At 35.0% G+C, this 16,713-nt stretch overlaps 1 protein-coding gene and 1 pseudogene across 13 annotated transcripts in view; one reads left to right on the top strand and one right to left on the bottom strand.

The window, feature by feature from the left end:
- The window catches only part of DOCK7 (dedicator of cytokinesis 7), a 224,653-nt gene that overhangs the window by 62,077 nt on the left and 145,863 nt on the right, over positions 1–16,713 (top strand). For all 13 annotated transcript variants that reach the window (XM_027059014.2, XM_027059013.2, XM_027059012.2 and 10 more), the window contains exons 10-14: positions 439–519; positions 2,546–2,711; positions 8,380–8,522; positions 12,561–12,654; positions 13,351–13,513. In XM_027059014.2, coding sequence (XP_026914815.1) covers positions 439–519; positions 2,546–2,711; positions 8,380–8,522; positions 12,561–12,654; positions 13,351–13,513 — 647 coding nt within the window. The remainder of the gene's footprint in view (positions 1–438; positions 520–2,545; positions 2,712–8,379; positions 8,523–12,560; positions 12,655–13,350; positions 13,514–16,713) is intronic.
- On the bottom strand, positions 14,151–14,730 carry LOC106980781 (40S ribosomal protein S25-like; annotated as a pseudogene).

Genomic DNA, 16,713 nt, shown 5'->3' with positions numbered 1-16,713 from the left:
TACTCTTTCTTTTCAAATTTGACTCTTTTTTTTCTTTCTTGCCTTATTGCTTTGGCTTAGACTTCCAGTACTTTTTTGAATAGAATTGGTAAAAGTGAGCATCCTTATCTTGTTCCTAATGTTAGAGGAAAAACTTCCAGCCTTTCACCATTGAATATGATGTTAGCTGTGGTGTTTTCATATATGGTCTTTATTATGTTGAGGTAGTTTTCTTGTATTCTTAGTTTGTCGAATGTTCCTAGCATGAAAGGGTGCTGAATTTTGCCCAGTTATTTTTCTGTATCAATTGAGATGATCATGTGTTTTTTTTTCCTGTTATTCTGTTAATGTGGTGTATTACCTTGATTGATTTTTTTTATGTTAAACCATCCTCACATTCCAGTCTGATTACTTTTTTTTTTAAGCTTAATTAGTCTTTACTGTTTTATTTTTTGACAGTTAGAAAAAGTCCTACAGCAAGGTGACATCGGAGAGTGTGCAGAACCATATATGATTTTTAAAGAAGCAGATGCCACAAAGGTAGAGTATCATGCCTCTCATTTTTCCCACCTGTATAGTCATATAGTTCCTCCCAACGCTCCCCCAGTCCCTGAACCCAACACTAAATAACCTCTCATTTCCCAAGTTATTATTTGGGAGAATTATGAAGCATATTAAAGAATTTAACTACTAGTTCATTATTTTCTATTGGACTATCTGCTTTCTTACTTTCTTCTTTTTTTGTCACTTAGCTTTTTTTCATATGCTGTGTTATTCTTTAAAATCTCCCTTACCCCCAAACTAAGTGACTCCTGACTTTTTTTTCCTTGGAGAAAACTAAGTTAATTTCATTTCATTCCTAAGTATTAAAATTTTCAAAAATAGTGATTTTTCATAAAATAGTGATATTGGTAATAAAAGGTTTTTTAAAGTTCATTTATTTTGAGAGAGAGAGTGAGAAAGCACTTGCACATGAGCGTGGGAGGGGCAGAGAGAGAGAGGGAGAGAGAGAATCCCAAGCAGATTCTGAGCTGTCAGCCTGGAACCTGATGCAGGGCTTGATCCTATGAACCATAAGATCATGACCTGAGCTGAAATCATGAGTCAGAAGCTTACCCGAATGAGCTGCCCAGGTGCCCCATATAGTATAATTTTTTATAGTAAGATAGCAGTACTCTGGGGCTCTGTCTAGCTGCTGATAATTAAGGAATGCCACTGATAATTAAGGAATATGGTAAAAACAGAAAATACTATCTCCCTTTTGCTATCAGATGACTAATTTTTAGAATTTGGGTACACATATAAAGCAAAAGCAATTGATATAAAGTTGGTACCAAATTTCAGATACCCTGAGTTAGCTACAAGAATAACAGATGATTGAATACATGATTTAATAGTTGAAACATCCAGGAGTATGCTTGAGGAATACTCAATAAGTTACCAAAATCTAGAATATGTTTTGTTTTCTATTTTTGTGAAATTTGGAACAGTAACTGAGCCTTTTCTGCGGATATAGGTAGAACTGAGTACATGATACTCTTCTCTGATCTCTGGCTTGCTGGTTGAAATTAGGGTTCAAGTATTCTATAACCTTTCCCCGGGTTGTCATTTTTTAAATTTGCTGTTGTGTGGAGCTCATAATTACAATAGCAGCTTATTACATGCCTACATAAGCTGATAGAATCAAGTATACTTGATATCTAGGCTTTTAAAGCAATCACCTATTTTGGAGGTATAATATATATAGCAATAAACAGCGCTAACATTTAGTTATCCGTCCATCTTATCCCAGGCCTGACTCTCAAGGTAGGGCTCTGTTGTTAGTGTATATATACCTTGACAACATCCTGTATGGAAAGAGTATGTAAGATATTTGGTGTAGATTTTTACTTTTGGACCATTAGTTGGCTATTGCAGGTTACCTTAGTGTTTGTTTCAGGGATAGCCTAAAAGTTGGGCCAGCTTCAGGATGTCTTCCAGATAGGCACATACTGTTTGGACCATCAGTCTGTTTCTAGGGTTTAGTCTTTTGCAATATTTTTTTTTGTTTGCTTCTTTTATTACAGTTCTGGTCTTACATGTTGTTAGCCTATTTGTACCCCCAATCCCACTTTACCTCACTCCTTCTCTTGCCATAAGTTAAGGATTATTTCAGAATGGCTCAACTGCTCCCATCTTTTTCAGAGTAGTACAATTTAGTAAGTTTAACCTAGAATATTTTGTAGGTAGCAGTTGCTGACTTGAACATGGTTATGTTTCTTTTCATAAAATAGTACTTGTAATACATACACGTTTGACACTTGCTCTACGTTCTTTCCTACCAAAATGAGATAATCACAAAAATAAATTTGAAAGACTTACTCTACACATACATTTATAGAATGGGTTAAAATTATTCAGTGGTTAAGATAATACAGTGTTAATTGATCTCTGAAAGGTATAGATTATTCTTCCATCTTTGTTGAGAATTGAGAATTCCTAAGCTGTCTTTTTATATACAATGGAGTAGTCTTTGATTCATTTCTTTCGAGCATAATCATATAATGTATAAAGTTTTGTTTTGCAGAATAAGGAAAAATTGGAGAAGCTGAAAAGTCAAGCTGATCAGTTTTGTCAAAGACTTGGGAAATATCGCATGCCTTTTGCTTGGACTGCAATCCATTTAATGAATATTGTTAGCAGTGCGGGGAGTTTGGAAAGAGATTCTACAGAGGTGGAAATAAGCACTGGAGGTAAGAGTGTTTTATATAAAATATTTCTAAATGTTTAATTTTTCTTTTTTTTATATAGGCTTGTTTTATTTATAGACTTTACAGTGTTGTGAGGCATAAAAGGGTTTTCTTTTTTTTCCTTTTTTTCCCCACAGCTTTATTGAGATGCAATTCCTATACTATTCAATTCACCCATTTAAAGTGTATAATTTATTGTTTTTTTTTTGATATATTCACAAGGTTCTGCAACCATCACCACAGTCTTAATTTTGGAACACTTTTGTATTCATTAGTAACCCTCCATTCTCCCCCAATCCACAAACCCAATCCTAAACAACCTCTGATCTCCTTATAAGGTCTGTATGGATTTGCCTATGCTGGACATTTCATATCAATAGAATTATACAATATACAGTCTTTTGTGACAAGCTTCTTTCCCTTAGTATAATGGTTTATTTTTTTATTATTATTTTTTAATGTTTTATTTATTTTTGAGAGAGAAAGAGAGAGAGACAGAGTGTGAGTGGGGGAGGGGCAGAGAGAGGGAGACACAGAATCTAAAGCATACTCTAGGCTCTGAGCCATCAACACAGAACCCGACATGGGGCTCAAACCCATGAACCAGGAGATCATGACCTGAGCTGAAGTTGGACACTTAACTAAGCGCCCCAGGCGCCCCTCACTTAGCATAATGTTTTAAAAGTTCATCCATGTTGTAGCATGTATCACTATTTAATTTCTTTTTATTGCCAAATAATAGTCCATTGTGTGGATATACCACATTTTATTTATCCATTCATCAGTTGATGGACCTTTGAGTCGTTTAAACTTTTTGTTTAGTATGAATAATGCTGCGGTTAATGTTCAGGAACAAGCTTTTGTATGGGCATGTTTTCATTTTTTTTGGACATATACTAGAAATTGTTGGATCTTAGTGACAATTCTATATTTCACGTTTTGAAGAACTCTCAGGTTGTTTTCCAGTGTTGCTGCACCATTTAAAATTCTTCTAGTAGTGTGTGAAGGTTCCAATTTCTCCATATCTTTGCGAACACTTTTATTATTTGGCCCTTTGATTACAGCCATCCTAGTGTAGGCAAAGAGGTTTGTCATTGTGGTTTAGGATTTGCTTTTCCTTGATATTTAATGATCTTGAGTATAATTTTATGTGCACTGGTTATGTGTATACTTTCTTTGAAGAAATATGTAGTCATGTCTTTTGCTCATTTTTTTAATGTCTTTGTTTTTGTTTTATCTAGTGGATGCTCATTTTTTATGTGGCTTTTTAATATTCTTTTTTTTGAAGTTTATTAAAAAATTTTTTTTAACATTCATTTATTTTTGAGAGAGAGAGAGGCAAAGTGTGAGCAGGGGAGAGGCAGAGAGAGAAGGAGACACAGAATCTGAAGCAGGCTTCAGGCTCTGAGCTGTCAGCATAGAGCCTGATGTGGGGCTCACTCACAAACCATGAGATCATGACCTGACTGAGCCACCCAAACACCCCTAAGTTTATTTATTTTGAGAGAGAGAGAGAGGGAGAGTGAGCGCACGCATGCGCAAGCTGGGGAAGAGCAGAGAGAGAATCCCAAGCAGTCTCTATGCTGTCATTACAGAGTCCCATGAGGGGCTTGAACTCATGCACTGTGAGAACATGCCCTGGGCCAAAATCAGGAGTCAGATGCATAAGTGACTGAGCCACTCAGGTGCCCCGCTTTTTTATATTCTTGTCTTTGAACTTAAGAGTTCTTTATGTATTCTGGATACAAATCTTTTATCTTTTTTTCTTATTATTTTTTTCTTATTATTTTTAATTTACATTAAAAATGTAAATTAAGTTATTTAACATATAGTGCAATAATGATTTCAAGAATAGAATTTAGTGATTCATCACTTACATATAACACCCAGTGCTCATCTCAGCAAGTGTTCTCCTTAATGCCCCTTGCCCAACAAATCTTTTATCTAATACAGGATTTGCAAATATTTTCTCCCAGTCTGTGGGTTTTTTTTTTTTTTTCCTCTTTTAATGCTGGTGTTCGTAGCATAGAAATTAAAAAAAAAATTTTTTTTTTCACATTTGTTTATTTTTGAGAGATAGATAGAGACAGAGCATGAACAGGGGAGAGGCAGAGAGAGAAGGAGACACAGAATCCAAAGCAGCCTCCAGCTGCTGAGCCGTCAGCACAGGGCCCAATGCAGGGCTCAAATCCATGGGACCATGAGATCATGACCTGAGCTGAAGTCAGACACTCAACTGACTGAGCCACCCTGGTGCCCCTGTAGCATAGAAATTTTAAATTCATTTTCTCTGTTCTTTTGTTGCTTGTGCTTTTGGAGTCCTATCTAAGAAAGCATTACCTAACTCAAGATCAGAAAGATCTGTTTGTATGTATTTGTCTAAGAGGTCTATAGGTATAGCTCTTACATTTAGGTATAATCCATTTTGGGTTACTTTTTTTTTACATGGTGAGAGGTAAGGGTCCAATATTATTCTTTTAATGTAGCTATTGAGTTGTCCCAACACCTATTTGCTAGGAAGACTATTCTTTCTCCAGCAAATGGTCTTGTCATTCTTGTTGGAAATTAGTTCACGGGACATCTGGGTGGCTCAGTTGGTTAATCGTTTGACTTTGGCTCAGGTCATGGTCTCACTGTTTGTGAGTTCAAGCCTCGTGTAGGGCTCTGTGCTGACAGCTGAGATCCGGTAGCCTGCTTCAGATTCTGTGTCTTCCTCTCTCTCTGCCCGTCCCCGGTTGGCGCTCTGTCTCTCTTTTAAAAATAAATAAATATTTAAAAAAAAAAAAAGAAAGAAAGAAAATTGGTTTATGATAGATGTATGGGTTTAATTCTGGACTCAATTCTATTCCATTGATTTATATGCTAAGCCCATGGTAGTACTATTCTGTGTTCATTTTTTTGGCTTTGCAGTAAGTTTTGAAATTGGGAAGAGTGGTCCTCCAACTCTACAACTTCATTATCTTATTTACAGATGTGTGTGTGTGTGTGCCTATTTTGGGCCCTTGTAGTTTTATTTTTGAGAGAGACAAAGACAGAGCGCAAGCAGGGGAGGGGCAGAGAGAGAGGGAGACACAGAATCCAAAGCAGGCTCCAGGCTCTGAGCTGTCAGCACAGAGCCCAATGTGGGCCTCAACCGATGAATCTTGAGATCTGCTTAACCGACTGAGCCACCCAGGCGCCCTTGGGCCCTTGTAGTTTAATATGTAGTTTAGAATTAGCTGTAAATTTCTGCACAAAGGTAGCTGGAATTTTGATAGACATTACATTAAATCTATAAATCATTTTGGGGAGTGTTGCCCTCTTAACAATATTAAATCTCCCAATCCATGGAATGTTTTTCCATATATTGAGATCTTAACATTTTTTTCAGTGTTTTATAGTTTTCAGTGTACAAGTCTTTGCCTTTCTCCTGTTAAATGAATACCCAATTGTTTTATTGTTTTTATGATATTTTTAATGGAATTGTTTTCTTAATTTCAGTTTTAGAATGTTCATTTCTTGTGTATATAATATTGACTTGAATATTGATTATGTGCTTTGAAACCATTTGAACATGTTTATTAATTGCAGTGTTTTTTTTTTTTTTCCTCTTTTGGATTCTTTAACATTTTCTATATACAAGATATTGCCCTCTGCAAATAATAAAAGGTTTACTGTTTCTTTTTCAATCTGGATGACTTCTTTTTCTTTTCTAACAATCTTGACTAGAACCTTCTATACTATATTAAATAGAAGTGGCAGGAGTGTTCCTGCCCTTGGGGGTCAATGCATTCAGTTCCTGACCTTGAGGGGGAGATGCATTCAGTCTTTTATAATCAAGTATGATGTCTACTGTAGGTTTTTCATAAATGTAGTTTAGTAGATTGATGAAATTCCCATCCATTCCTAACTCTTTGAGTATTTTTATCATCAAAAGATGTTGGATTTTGTCAAATGCATTTTTTGCTTTTGAATTGACTTGTATGGTGTTTGTCCTGTATTCTTTTAGTAGGGTGTATTGCATTAATAGACTGGATTTTAGAGGTTAAACTAATCTTACATTTCTCGGAGAATTCCCACTTGGTCATGGCATATAATTTTTTTGTAGATGTTAGAATATGTTTCCCAATATTTTGTTTAGTATTTTTCTTCTATATTCATAAGGGATATTGGTCTGTAGTTTTTCTTTCTTGTGAAATAAATCTCTGTCTGGTTTTGGTATCAGAGTAACACTGTCCTCAGAATGAGTTGTGAATTATTCCTTTTTTTATAAATTTTATTTTGGAGGAGTTTGTGAAGGATTGGTATTTGTTTTTTTTTTTAAATCGGAAGAATTCACTAGTGAAGCCATCTTGGCTTGGTCTTTTTGTGATAAGTTTTTTCATTACTAATTAGATCTTTCTGCTTGTTTTAGATCTTTTCATATTTTCTGTTTCATCTTAAATCAGTTTCAGTACTGTGTTTCTAGAAATTTGTTCATTTTGTATAAATTGTCTAATTTTTGACCTATAGTTATTCAAAATATTGTAATATAATTCCTTTTCTAAGAGCTGTAGTGACGTCTACTCATTCATTCCTGATGTTAGTAATTTGAGATGTTGTATTTTTTAACCGCCCACTTAGCAAAGTTTTTAAAATTTACTTTTTGAAGAACCAGTTTTTGGCTTCATTCTTATGTTTGTAGTTTCTATTTCTTTTATTGTCATCCAGCTGTTGTCTTTGAGTCCTTTCTCGTGCTTGCTTTGGGTTTAGTTTTCTCTTTTTCTACTTTATAAAAATGAAAGGTTAAGTTACTTATTGGAGAACTTTTCTTTTTTATTTATAGTCATTTATGGCTATAAATTTTCCTCTGAGTGCGGGTTTAATGATATGCCATATGTTTTGGGATATTGTGTTTTCATTTTCATGTATCTTAAATATTTTCTAATTTTCTTTGTTATTTCCTTTAACCCATTGGTTTTTTGAGAATCGAGAGTATGTTTAACTTCCACATGTTTATGAATTTCCCATATACTTTTCTGTTACTGATTTATAATTTAATTTCACTGTTCTTGGGAAACATTTTATATGATTTCAGTCCTTTTGAATTTATTTTATTTTGTTTTATGGCTTAATCTATGTTGGAGAATGCCGTGTGTGTGCTAGAGAAGAACACATATTCTACTTTTGCTTAGTGACATGTATTAGTTTGTTTATGGTTTTAAGTCTTCAGTTTCCTTGTTGATCTGTAGCATAGTTGTTCAATTGTTGTTGTTGTTGTTTTCCAGTTGGTTTTGAATAATAAGGGTATCTTGCAAGGACTTTGAATGAATGTTATCTTAAAATTCTGTTTCAAATTCAAGTGCTAAGACTGAGGGACCATTAGATGGTAACTAAAATTTTCATTGTGTGAATATTTCCTATTAAATGCATAGTTTCTCTGTAGCTGCATGTTATAGCTCATCTTTGGTCATATGCATAGTCTGTGTGGTAGAAACTTATTTTCCACTGGAGAAGTTTTAAAAGAACCAGGAGATTTAGGTATGGTGCTTCCTTACCTATATCTCCAGAAATGAAATTCTTTACTACAATCAATATGTCGGGTAGATAATTTTCAACTTGGATGAATTTTTTTCCTGTGTTTGGAAAGCTGCTTTTAAAACAATTTAAATATTATGAAAATGAATACCAGACTTTTCTTTTCCCTTGGTAGAACGAAAAGGGTCTTGGTCAGAGAGGAGGAATTCTAGCATTGTTGGCAGACGATCACTCGAAAGGACAACAAGTGGAGATGATGCTTGTAACTTGACCAGCTTTCGACCTGCTACTCTCACAGTGACGAATTTTTTTAAGCAGGTATTGTTCTGTCATGTAGGAATTCTATGGGGATATTTGTACATAATATTATTTTGGTTTCAGAAAAATTATAATTGTATATTTGCTTGTACATGTACATGTAATAATTGTGATTTCTAGAAATTAAAAAAGCTTTTAAGAGCAAAAAGTATAAGAATAAAATAATATTGTATCTGCTGTTGTATAATTATATTTAAATGTTAGCACTAATAATGCATCAACATCAATCCTCCACATTTATATCCTATTTCTTAAATGTAATGTTTTAACTTTTAAACATTTATGGTTTATGAATTTTCTTAGTCATTGAGTGGTTGTATCTCTCTTCCCTACCCAAGTTTTATTTTGGTTGAAGCTACCACATCTATAGTATATGGAATAGGACTTTCAGGCCTTACTAGTATATTTTTCTGCTAAAATGTAGTCAACATTATTTGTTTAGGTGAGTTTATAGGTACAAGAAGTTCTTGATAAAAGACACTTTATTCTTTGCAAATATATTCTCTGTGCTTCAAATTATGAATCAAACCAGTAGTTTTCAAATGCTGATCATGATCCGTTAACAGTAATAGAAATTTAATAGGTAATACCCAGCTTGAAAACAAATGAACAAATTCAGGAGAATAGAAAAATAATAGTGCATTGCACATAGTGAAGTTAAATATTGCTTCAGTGAGCTTTTTTCCTCTTGCTTTTTGTATGAGTGCGTACATGTATGCATGTACATCCTGGATTTTGATATAAAATGGATTGGTACCATGTCTATATTTTGGAACAGATGACTGGGAAATGCTAAGTATTCTTTTAGAATTCCTTCATTTGAGGTCTTATTCTTAATAAGAGGAGGAAATCCTGGCCTATAATATCTAATACTTGAAAGAGGACAAGGATTTAGGAAAGGATGTGCCATGGATTGAAAGACAGCAATCTGCTTGAAGCTCCTTTCACAGTTTGATATCAATAGCATTTATAGACAGCTGCTCGGTGAGATTCATATGGAGAGTAAAGCAGGTGAGAAGTGTCTGAAGTGGTGAGGGTCTTTTTATTATGGACAGTAGTATGAGGAAGAGTCTAGAAAAGGTCACAGTGTTAGCTAGTTGAAGTGATAGGACAAATAAAGCTATGGACAGTAGATTTACCTGATACAGTGACACAGCCTTGCAGCTATGACATTTTTTTCTCTTTCTATTTCCTTAACTGCTGCATCACTTCTGCACTATTTCTACAGCTCTTTTTCCATTTCTTCAGCCTACTTTATTATTGAACTGGTATTGTAACCTTAAATCAACAAGTCATTCATCTACCCACCTACCTATTGATCCAACAAATAGTTTTTGAATGTTCAGCATGTACTGAATATTAATCCACTTACCTACCTATTGATTTAGCAAATATATTTTGAGCATTCACCATGTAGTGGACACTGTGTTGGAGACTGGTAACTAGAAACTAGCGCAAAGTGATCGTGAAAACTTAAAATGAATGATTGTTGGAAATATCAGCAATGGAGAGGATTTATATTTGACTTTGTATGGTCTATTTGTTAAAAATTATTAGCATCTATAATTCTTATAAGTATTTTTAAATAGCTAGGATACTGTGCATTAGGCAAATGCAAATTAAGGAAAAAGCAGACATTACAATTTTAGTAAAGTAGAATTCATGGTACGAATTTCTCCTAAATGAGATACAGAAGGCAGTTCTTTTAAATTGATGAGGGATTACTATCTGGGATTGGGATATAGTAATTAGGATTGCTTCTGTACAGACTTGAAGTTGTTAAGCAAAATTATTAAAAATACATAGAGATATAAAAACAAAATTAAGCCCACACATTAGTTTCAGGAACATGTTTTATTTGTTGATGAGTATATATAAGTTGGAGTACATAGTGGTAAAATATGCTGTGTGGAAGTGGAGGGTGTCAGCTAGGCTCATTCACATTTGGAAATTGAGACTGACTTTTGGTAGGAAGACTGAAATGACTCAGACGTCTTCCATGTGTCTCAACTTCTCTTCTCATCCTGTAGCAGGCTGGCTTGGTCATGTTCTCATAGCAGTGGCAGAATTTCAAGAGGGGGCAGGCTCACTTGTACAGATGTTTTTCAGATCTCTGTATCACATTTGCTTATTGGCCCAAAGAAAGTCACATGGCCCACCCAAGAGGAGGGAATTATGCCTCACCCCAACAAATGTCATGGAAACAGGAAGTAAAGATTGGAGGCCAGTAATATAATCAATTTAACAGGTTAAGTAGACAGAAATAATTAAGTAGAGATAATCTGAATGTACTATCAATAAGGACCATTTAAAAAGTTATGTTAATACTGTATCCAAAAAGAGAGTATACTGTTTTAGCAACTGATGGAACATTTACAACAATTAGGCCACAGAAAAAATCCTCTTAAAATGAAATTCTCTAATCATAACTCAATAAAACTAAAAGCTATTTATAAAAGTATTAACAAAAATCTTGAACCACTTAGAAATTTAAAAAAAAAAAAAAAATCACCTTCCTAGGGGCTCCTGGGTGGCCTAATTGATTGAGTGCCTGACTTTGGTTCATGTCATGATCTTGCAGTTCATGAGTTTGAGCCTCGCATTGGGTTTGTTGCTGTCAGCTCCAGAGCCTGCTTTAGATCATCTGTCCCCCTCTCTCTGCCCCTCCCCTGCTTGCGCTCTCTCAAAAGGAAATATTAAAAAAAATCACTTTTCTAAATAGTGCGATAAAAGAAGATCAGTTCTGTACCATGTTTAGAATATAATAGTGAACAAATGGAATCTGTCTCAAGGTGAGGTCACATAATAAAGTAATGTTAAATATGTTCATTACCACATAAGTATATGAACTCTGCACTAAAAACAAAAAGATATCAAGTGCAGGAGGTTTGGATTAACAAAATCTAAAGACCTACTCTTGAATAAAAGAATGAAACAAATTCTTACCTATTTTAATTGCAAGAAAAAATATATGAAATAGAAAATTTTGTATTAATTAGGTACGGTTTGGTTATTTGTTGGTTTGCTTGTCTCTTTTCCCATTGATTGAGGTTGTTTCATAGTTTTCACTCTGGTCTTAATATCAGAATAATTATTTTTCTCTTTAAGAGTAGTTTATGTAAACAAATGAATAAACAAACAAAAAGCAGAATTACACCTATAAATACAGAGAACACACTGATAGTCGCCAGAAGGGTGTGAGGTGGAGGGATGGGCAAAATGGGTGAAAGGGAGAGGGAGATGCAGGCTTCCAGTTATGGAATGAATGAAGTCATGGGAATAAAAGACAGCAAAAATAAAATTTTTTAAGTACTTGCAGTCAGAAAAAAAAGTAGCTTTTTGTTACTTTTTTCTTTTTCCAATTTAGTGAATGCTGTATATTTTGCATTTGAGAAATGTGGTAGTATAAAATTGAAAAGACAGAAATTCAAGTGCAATGACTTTTTAAGACTGTCGTTTATGTATGTTTCTTTTCTGTCTATATATTTTGTTTAACTTTTTTTTTTAATATTTATTTTTGGGAGAGGAAGAGAGAGAGCAAGCATGAGTGGGGGAGGGGCAGAGAGAGAGGGAGACGGAGAATCCAAAAGACGCTCCAGGCTCTGAGCTGTCAGCACAGCCCGACACGGGACTGAAACTCATGAACTGTGAGATTATGACCTGAGCTGAAATCGGATTCTTAACCGACTGAGCCACCCAGATGCCCCTTTTCTGTCTATATCCTTATTTTTCTTTTTTCCATTTCATCTCCAACTTCTATTGATTTTATTTTAGAGTGTCTTGTAATACTTTATAGACATAAATAATGGGCTATAAGTAAATATTTAAATTTAAGGTACAGATAATAGTATCATAACTCAATAAAATTTGAAAGCATAAAAGGAAGGAAATCAGTATGGTATTTGTTTTTAATCATAATTATATTAATTTAATCTTTTCATTCTGACTAAATGGACAGAAGAGGGTAAGAATATTAACAGGCACTATACATTTTTTTTTCAATCTACTCTATTTGTTTTCTCAAATGCTTTTCCTCAGGAAGGAGACCGCTTAAGTGATGAAGATCTGTACAAATTTCTTGCTGATATGAGAAGGCCATCTTCTGTTTTACGGCGACTAAGACCTATTACAGGTATTTTAAAATTTTGAGTAGACATGATTACAACCCTTTCATCCCTAATATGTCATATTTTTAGTAATTATGTATTTCTTTTTTTCACTTATCTGGTCCATGTGTCTTTCTTTGCCCAATGTCTGTCAGTCTTCTTCATTTCATTATTCTGCCTTTGTGGTCTTCACAGTTTATATGCAAGACTCAGTACTTTTGATAATTTGAGTACTGACTTGAGAATGATGAGTAATTTTGTGGCTTACAATTATTCTTTAGGTGAAAAAATGTACATAGGATGGTAAATATTCTGAAGCAGATTGATACTATGGTCAGAACAAACCATTACAGAGTAAAACTGTTTTGTTTGTTGTTTTAGAGTAAAGAAGTTTAAATTAAATCACTTAACCTTCAAAATGTTGGCATGATCCTATGCTAGATCCTTTTCTGTTTTGTTTTCTTTTGCTTCTTTTTTTTCCTTCTCACTCATTTATTCATTCAGTAGGTATTTATTATTTTACATGTACTGTGTCTGTATCAGTAATTAGTAAGTTTGAGACTCGGTAAAATGAAATAATTTAGAGGTCTGAGATAACAGTAATTTTGATTTCTTTCCAGACTTCTTGCAAAAAGAGGACCTGAATCCTTCCAAGAACATTTTTAATATGAAGTTTTAATTTATTTGTTTATGTTGTTTTTATAATATATTTTTATACCCAGCTCAGCTGAAGATAGACATTTCTCCTGCACCTGAAAATCCCCACTATTGCCTAACTCCAGAGCTGCTTCAGGTGAAGCTTTACCCAGACAGTAGAGTTAGACCTACCAGAGAAATTTTGGAGTTTCCAGCCAGGGATGTCTATGTTCCAAACACTACTTACAGGTAACACATTTTAATTTTGGAGATTTCTTTTTTTTTTTTTTAATATTAAAAAAAATGTTTATTTATTTATTTTGGGGGGAGAGAGAGAGCGAGTACACGTGCGAGTGTGAAGAGGGGCACTACACCTGTAGTGTGGAGCCCGCTTGGGGCTCGATCTCAGGAACCATGAGATCATGACCTGAGCCGAAATCACGAGTTAGATGCTTAACTGACTGAGCTATCCAGGCACCCCTTAAGATTTTTTATTGTTATCATGACTTGGCATTTAAAGTAATCTCTACACCCAACACGGGGCTTGAATTTATAATCCCGAGATCAAGAGTTGCATGTTCTATTGACTGAGCTAGCCAGGCACCCCTGATTTTGGAGATTTCTGAAATCAGATACTGTACAGTCTATTTTTAAAGTAGAACTAGAATAAACTTTCCAAAAATCTTTGGTAGCTTTACTTATTCGATTTCTTATCACATAATTTTATTAATAGTTGAAATGTATTAAGCTTATACTATGTGCCAGGTCACATGTTAATTATCTTACATATGTTATCTTATTTAATCCTCACAGCCTGCGGTGTAGATATTGCATTCATTTTAGTAATGAGTAAAGGGATGGAGAGGTTAAGTATACTTCACTGTGGTAGAGCTAGCATTGGAATTGTAAGCTGTTAGGTTAAGACATTAGAACTCCCAGTTACTATATTTCTGCAGATGTTCTTTTTTTCTTTTTTTTAATTTAATAAAGTTTTATTTTCTAAAATACAGTTGGTAGGATCTGTTCATGCATCTTCACCAGCAGCTGGGGCATCTGCACCCTTGGTGTTTCTGGTATAAATTACTGGAGCTCTGTGCTTTGAAACCAGCTTAAAAAGTCCTTTACTAAGGAGCCCTGAAGGGCTGCCCTGGCAGTGTCCCAGAGACAGCAGCTGGAGTTACAAGCTGATAGTTGGGAACTTCCTTACAGAGTTTGTCATACGTCGCTTTGTCAACAAAACTAGGTTATTGAACTTGTCCTGAACTTTGCCTTCGGACCAGTTCTTCTTTTTGGCCTTGACCCCAGATTTGTTCCCTAAGTCCTTCTTTTTTGGCTGACTTTCCAGCATCTTTCTTCTTCTCATCCTTGGGTGGCATTGCAAAGCTCAGAGAGCAGCAGCCACCCCTGCAGTCTCACTAAGATGTCGGACAAAAAGCCCTCAAGTGTTCTTATTGGCAGAATCTAGTATTACACAGGAATCAAATATATGTGCCTGCACTGTGGTTTAACCAATAATCAACAATGTTTACTGATGTACTGCTCAGAATACTTGACATGAGATTGTTGGGTAGGCTTTATAGGCTGACCACTCTAGAACACTAAGAGTTCGTGACTTAACATTGGGATATCCAACAGGGCAGCTCAGACATAGGATTCCAACCCAGACTTCCCCATCACAGCATATTTCACCACCTAGTTGCCCAGTTTCTGACACCCAAAGTTTTGAAATCAAAATGATTTCTTTCTTTTTCTTTTTCTTTCTTTATTTTGAGAGATAGAGAGAGTGCAAACAGGGGATGGGCAGAAAGAGAGAGAGAATCCCAAGCAGGCTCTGTACTGCCAGTGCAGAGCTCGACATGGGGCTCAAACTCACGAACGTGAGATGACCTGAGCCGAAATCAGAAGTCCGGTGCTTGACCGACTGAGCCACCCAGTCTTTGTCTTAGTCCTCACATTTACTCTTCAAACAAGTTTTATAAGCTCTGCTTTCAAAATGTATCCCAAATCTTATCTTCTCCACTTTTAAAACTCTAGGCAGGTCACCATCTAGATCAACATGGTCATATAGAAATATAATGGGAATTGCATTTGTAATTAAAAATTTTATAGTTCCCACATTAAAAAAAAACAAAAAGAAACAAGTGAAATTAATTTTAATCATGTTAATTAACCTAATATATCTAAAATATTATCATTTCAACATATAATAAATGTAAAAAGCTGTTGAGATATTTTACTTTTTTTCTTTCCTACAAAAAGTCTTCAAAATTGGGTGTGTATTTTATACTCTAAGCACATTCAGTTTCAGATGAGCCACATTTTGGATGCTCAGTTGCTTCATGGAGGCTAGAGGCTTAGCATATTGGGCAGCTGCTCATCTCAGATTTTTCTGTACCTTTCTTTTTTTTAATTAAAAAAATTTTTTTTATTAATGTTTTATTTTATTTTTTGAGAGACAGAGAGACACAGAGCACAAGCAGGGGAGGGACAGAGAGGGAGACACAGAATCCAAAGCAGGCTCTAGGCTCTGAGCTGTCAGCACAGAGCCTGATGAGAGGTTCAAACCCAATGACCCAGGTGCCCCAGATTTTTCTGTACCTTTCTAATTTGATCATCTGCCTTCCACCCTGCCTAAATCAGTTTTCAACTTTATAGCCAGAGATTTTTTTTTAAGATTTTATTTTTAAGTAATCGCTGTGCCCAACATGGGGCTTGACCTCATGACCCTGAGATCAAGAGTCACACGCTTTATTGACTGAGCCAGCCAGGCGCCCCTAGCCAGAGAAATTTTAATTATTATCAATTAGATTACTCATTCCTCAACATAAAACCTTCCAGTGACTTCCATTACAAGCAGAAAAATGCTTTTTTTGTAATACTCTATAAAATTCTACATGTTCTATCCCCTGCCTGTCTCTAACTTCATATCCTACTCTGCTTTGCTCATGTCGCTTTAACGTCAATGGTCTTTTTACTGTCCTTTAACAAACAAAATTCCAGTCTGCATAAGGCTTTTCCATTTGTTCTTCTCTTTGCTTAACATGTTTTACCTCAGATCTTCATGTGGTTTGATTCCTTATTCAGATGTATATGTGTTGAAAGGTCACTGTCTAGAGAGGCTCACTCTCTTCACCCTCAGCAAAAAGATCTACTGCTTTTCTCCTCTAGTTCGCCACCCTTTGTGTTTGTCGTTTTCTGCCGTTACATTATATAGTTATGTGATTGGGTTTTTTTTTTTTTCTTTTGTCTTTTTCTTTAGAATGTAATTACTGTTAAGAGGGACTTGTCTATCCCTTTATCACTTTTTTTTTTTTTTTAAGTAGGCTCCACACCCAAGGTGGGGCTTGAACTCAGGACCCTGAGATAAGTCACATGCTCTACTGACTGAGCCAGCAAGGAGCTCCTTTCCTTTATCACTTTATCTCCAGCATCTAGAATAGTGTGCTAGC

Source organism: Acinonyx jubatus, chromosome C1 (genome assembly GCF_027475565.1).
Source record: "Acinonyx jubatus isolate Ajub_Pintada_27869175 chromosome C1, VMU_Ajub_asm_v1.0, whole genome shotgun sequence".
Classification (NCBI taxonomy): Eukaryota; Metazoa; Chordata; class Mammalia; order Carnivora; family Felidae; genus Acinonyx; species Acinonyx jubatus.
The sequence above is the reverse complement of the archived record's forward strand: the minus strand, read 5'-3'. Positions and strand labels throughout refer to the sequence as shown.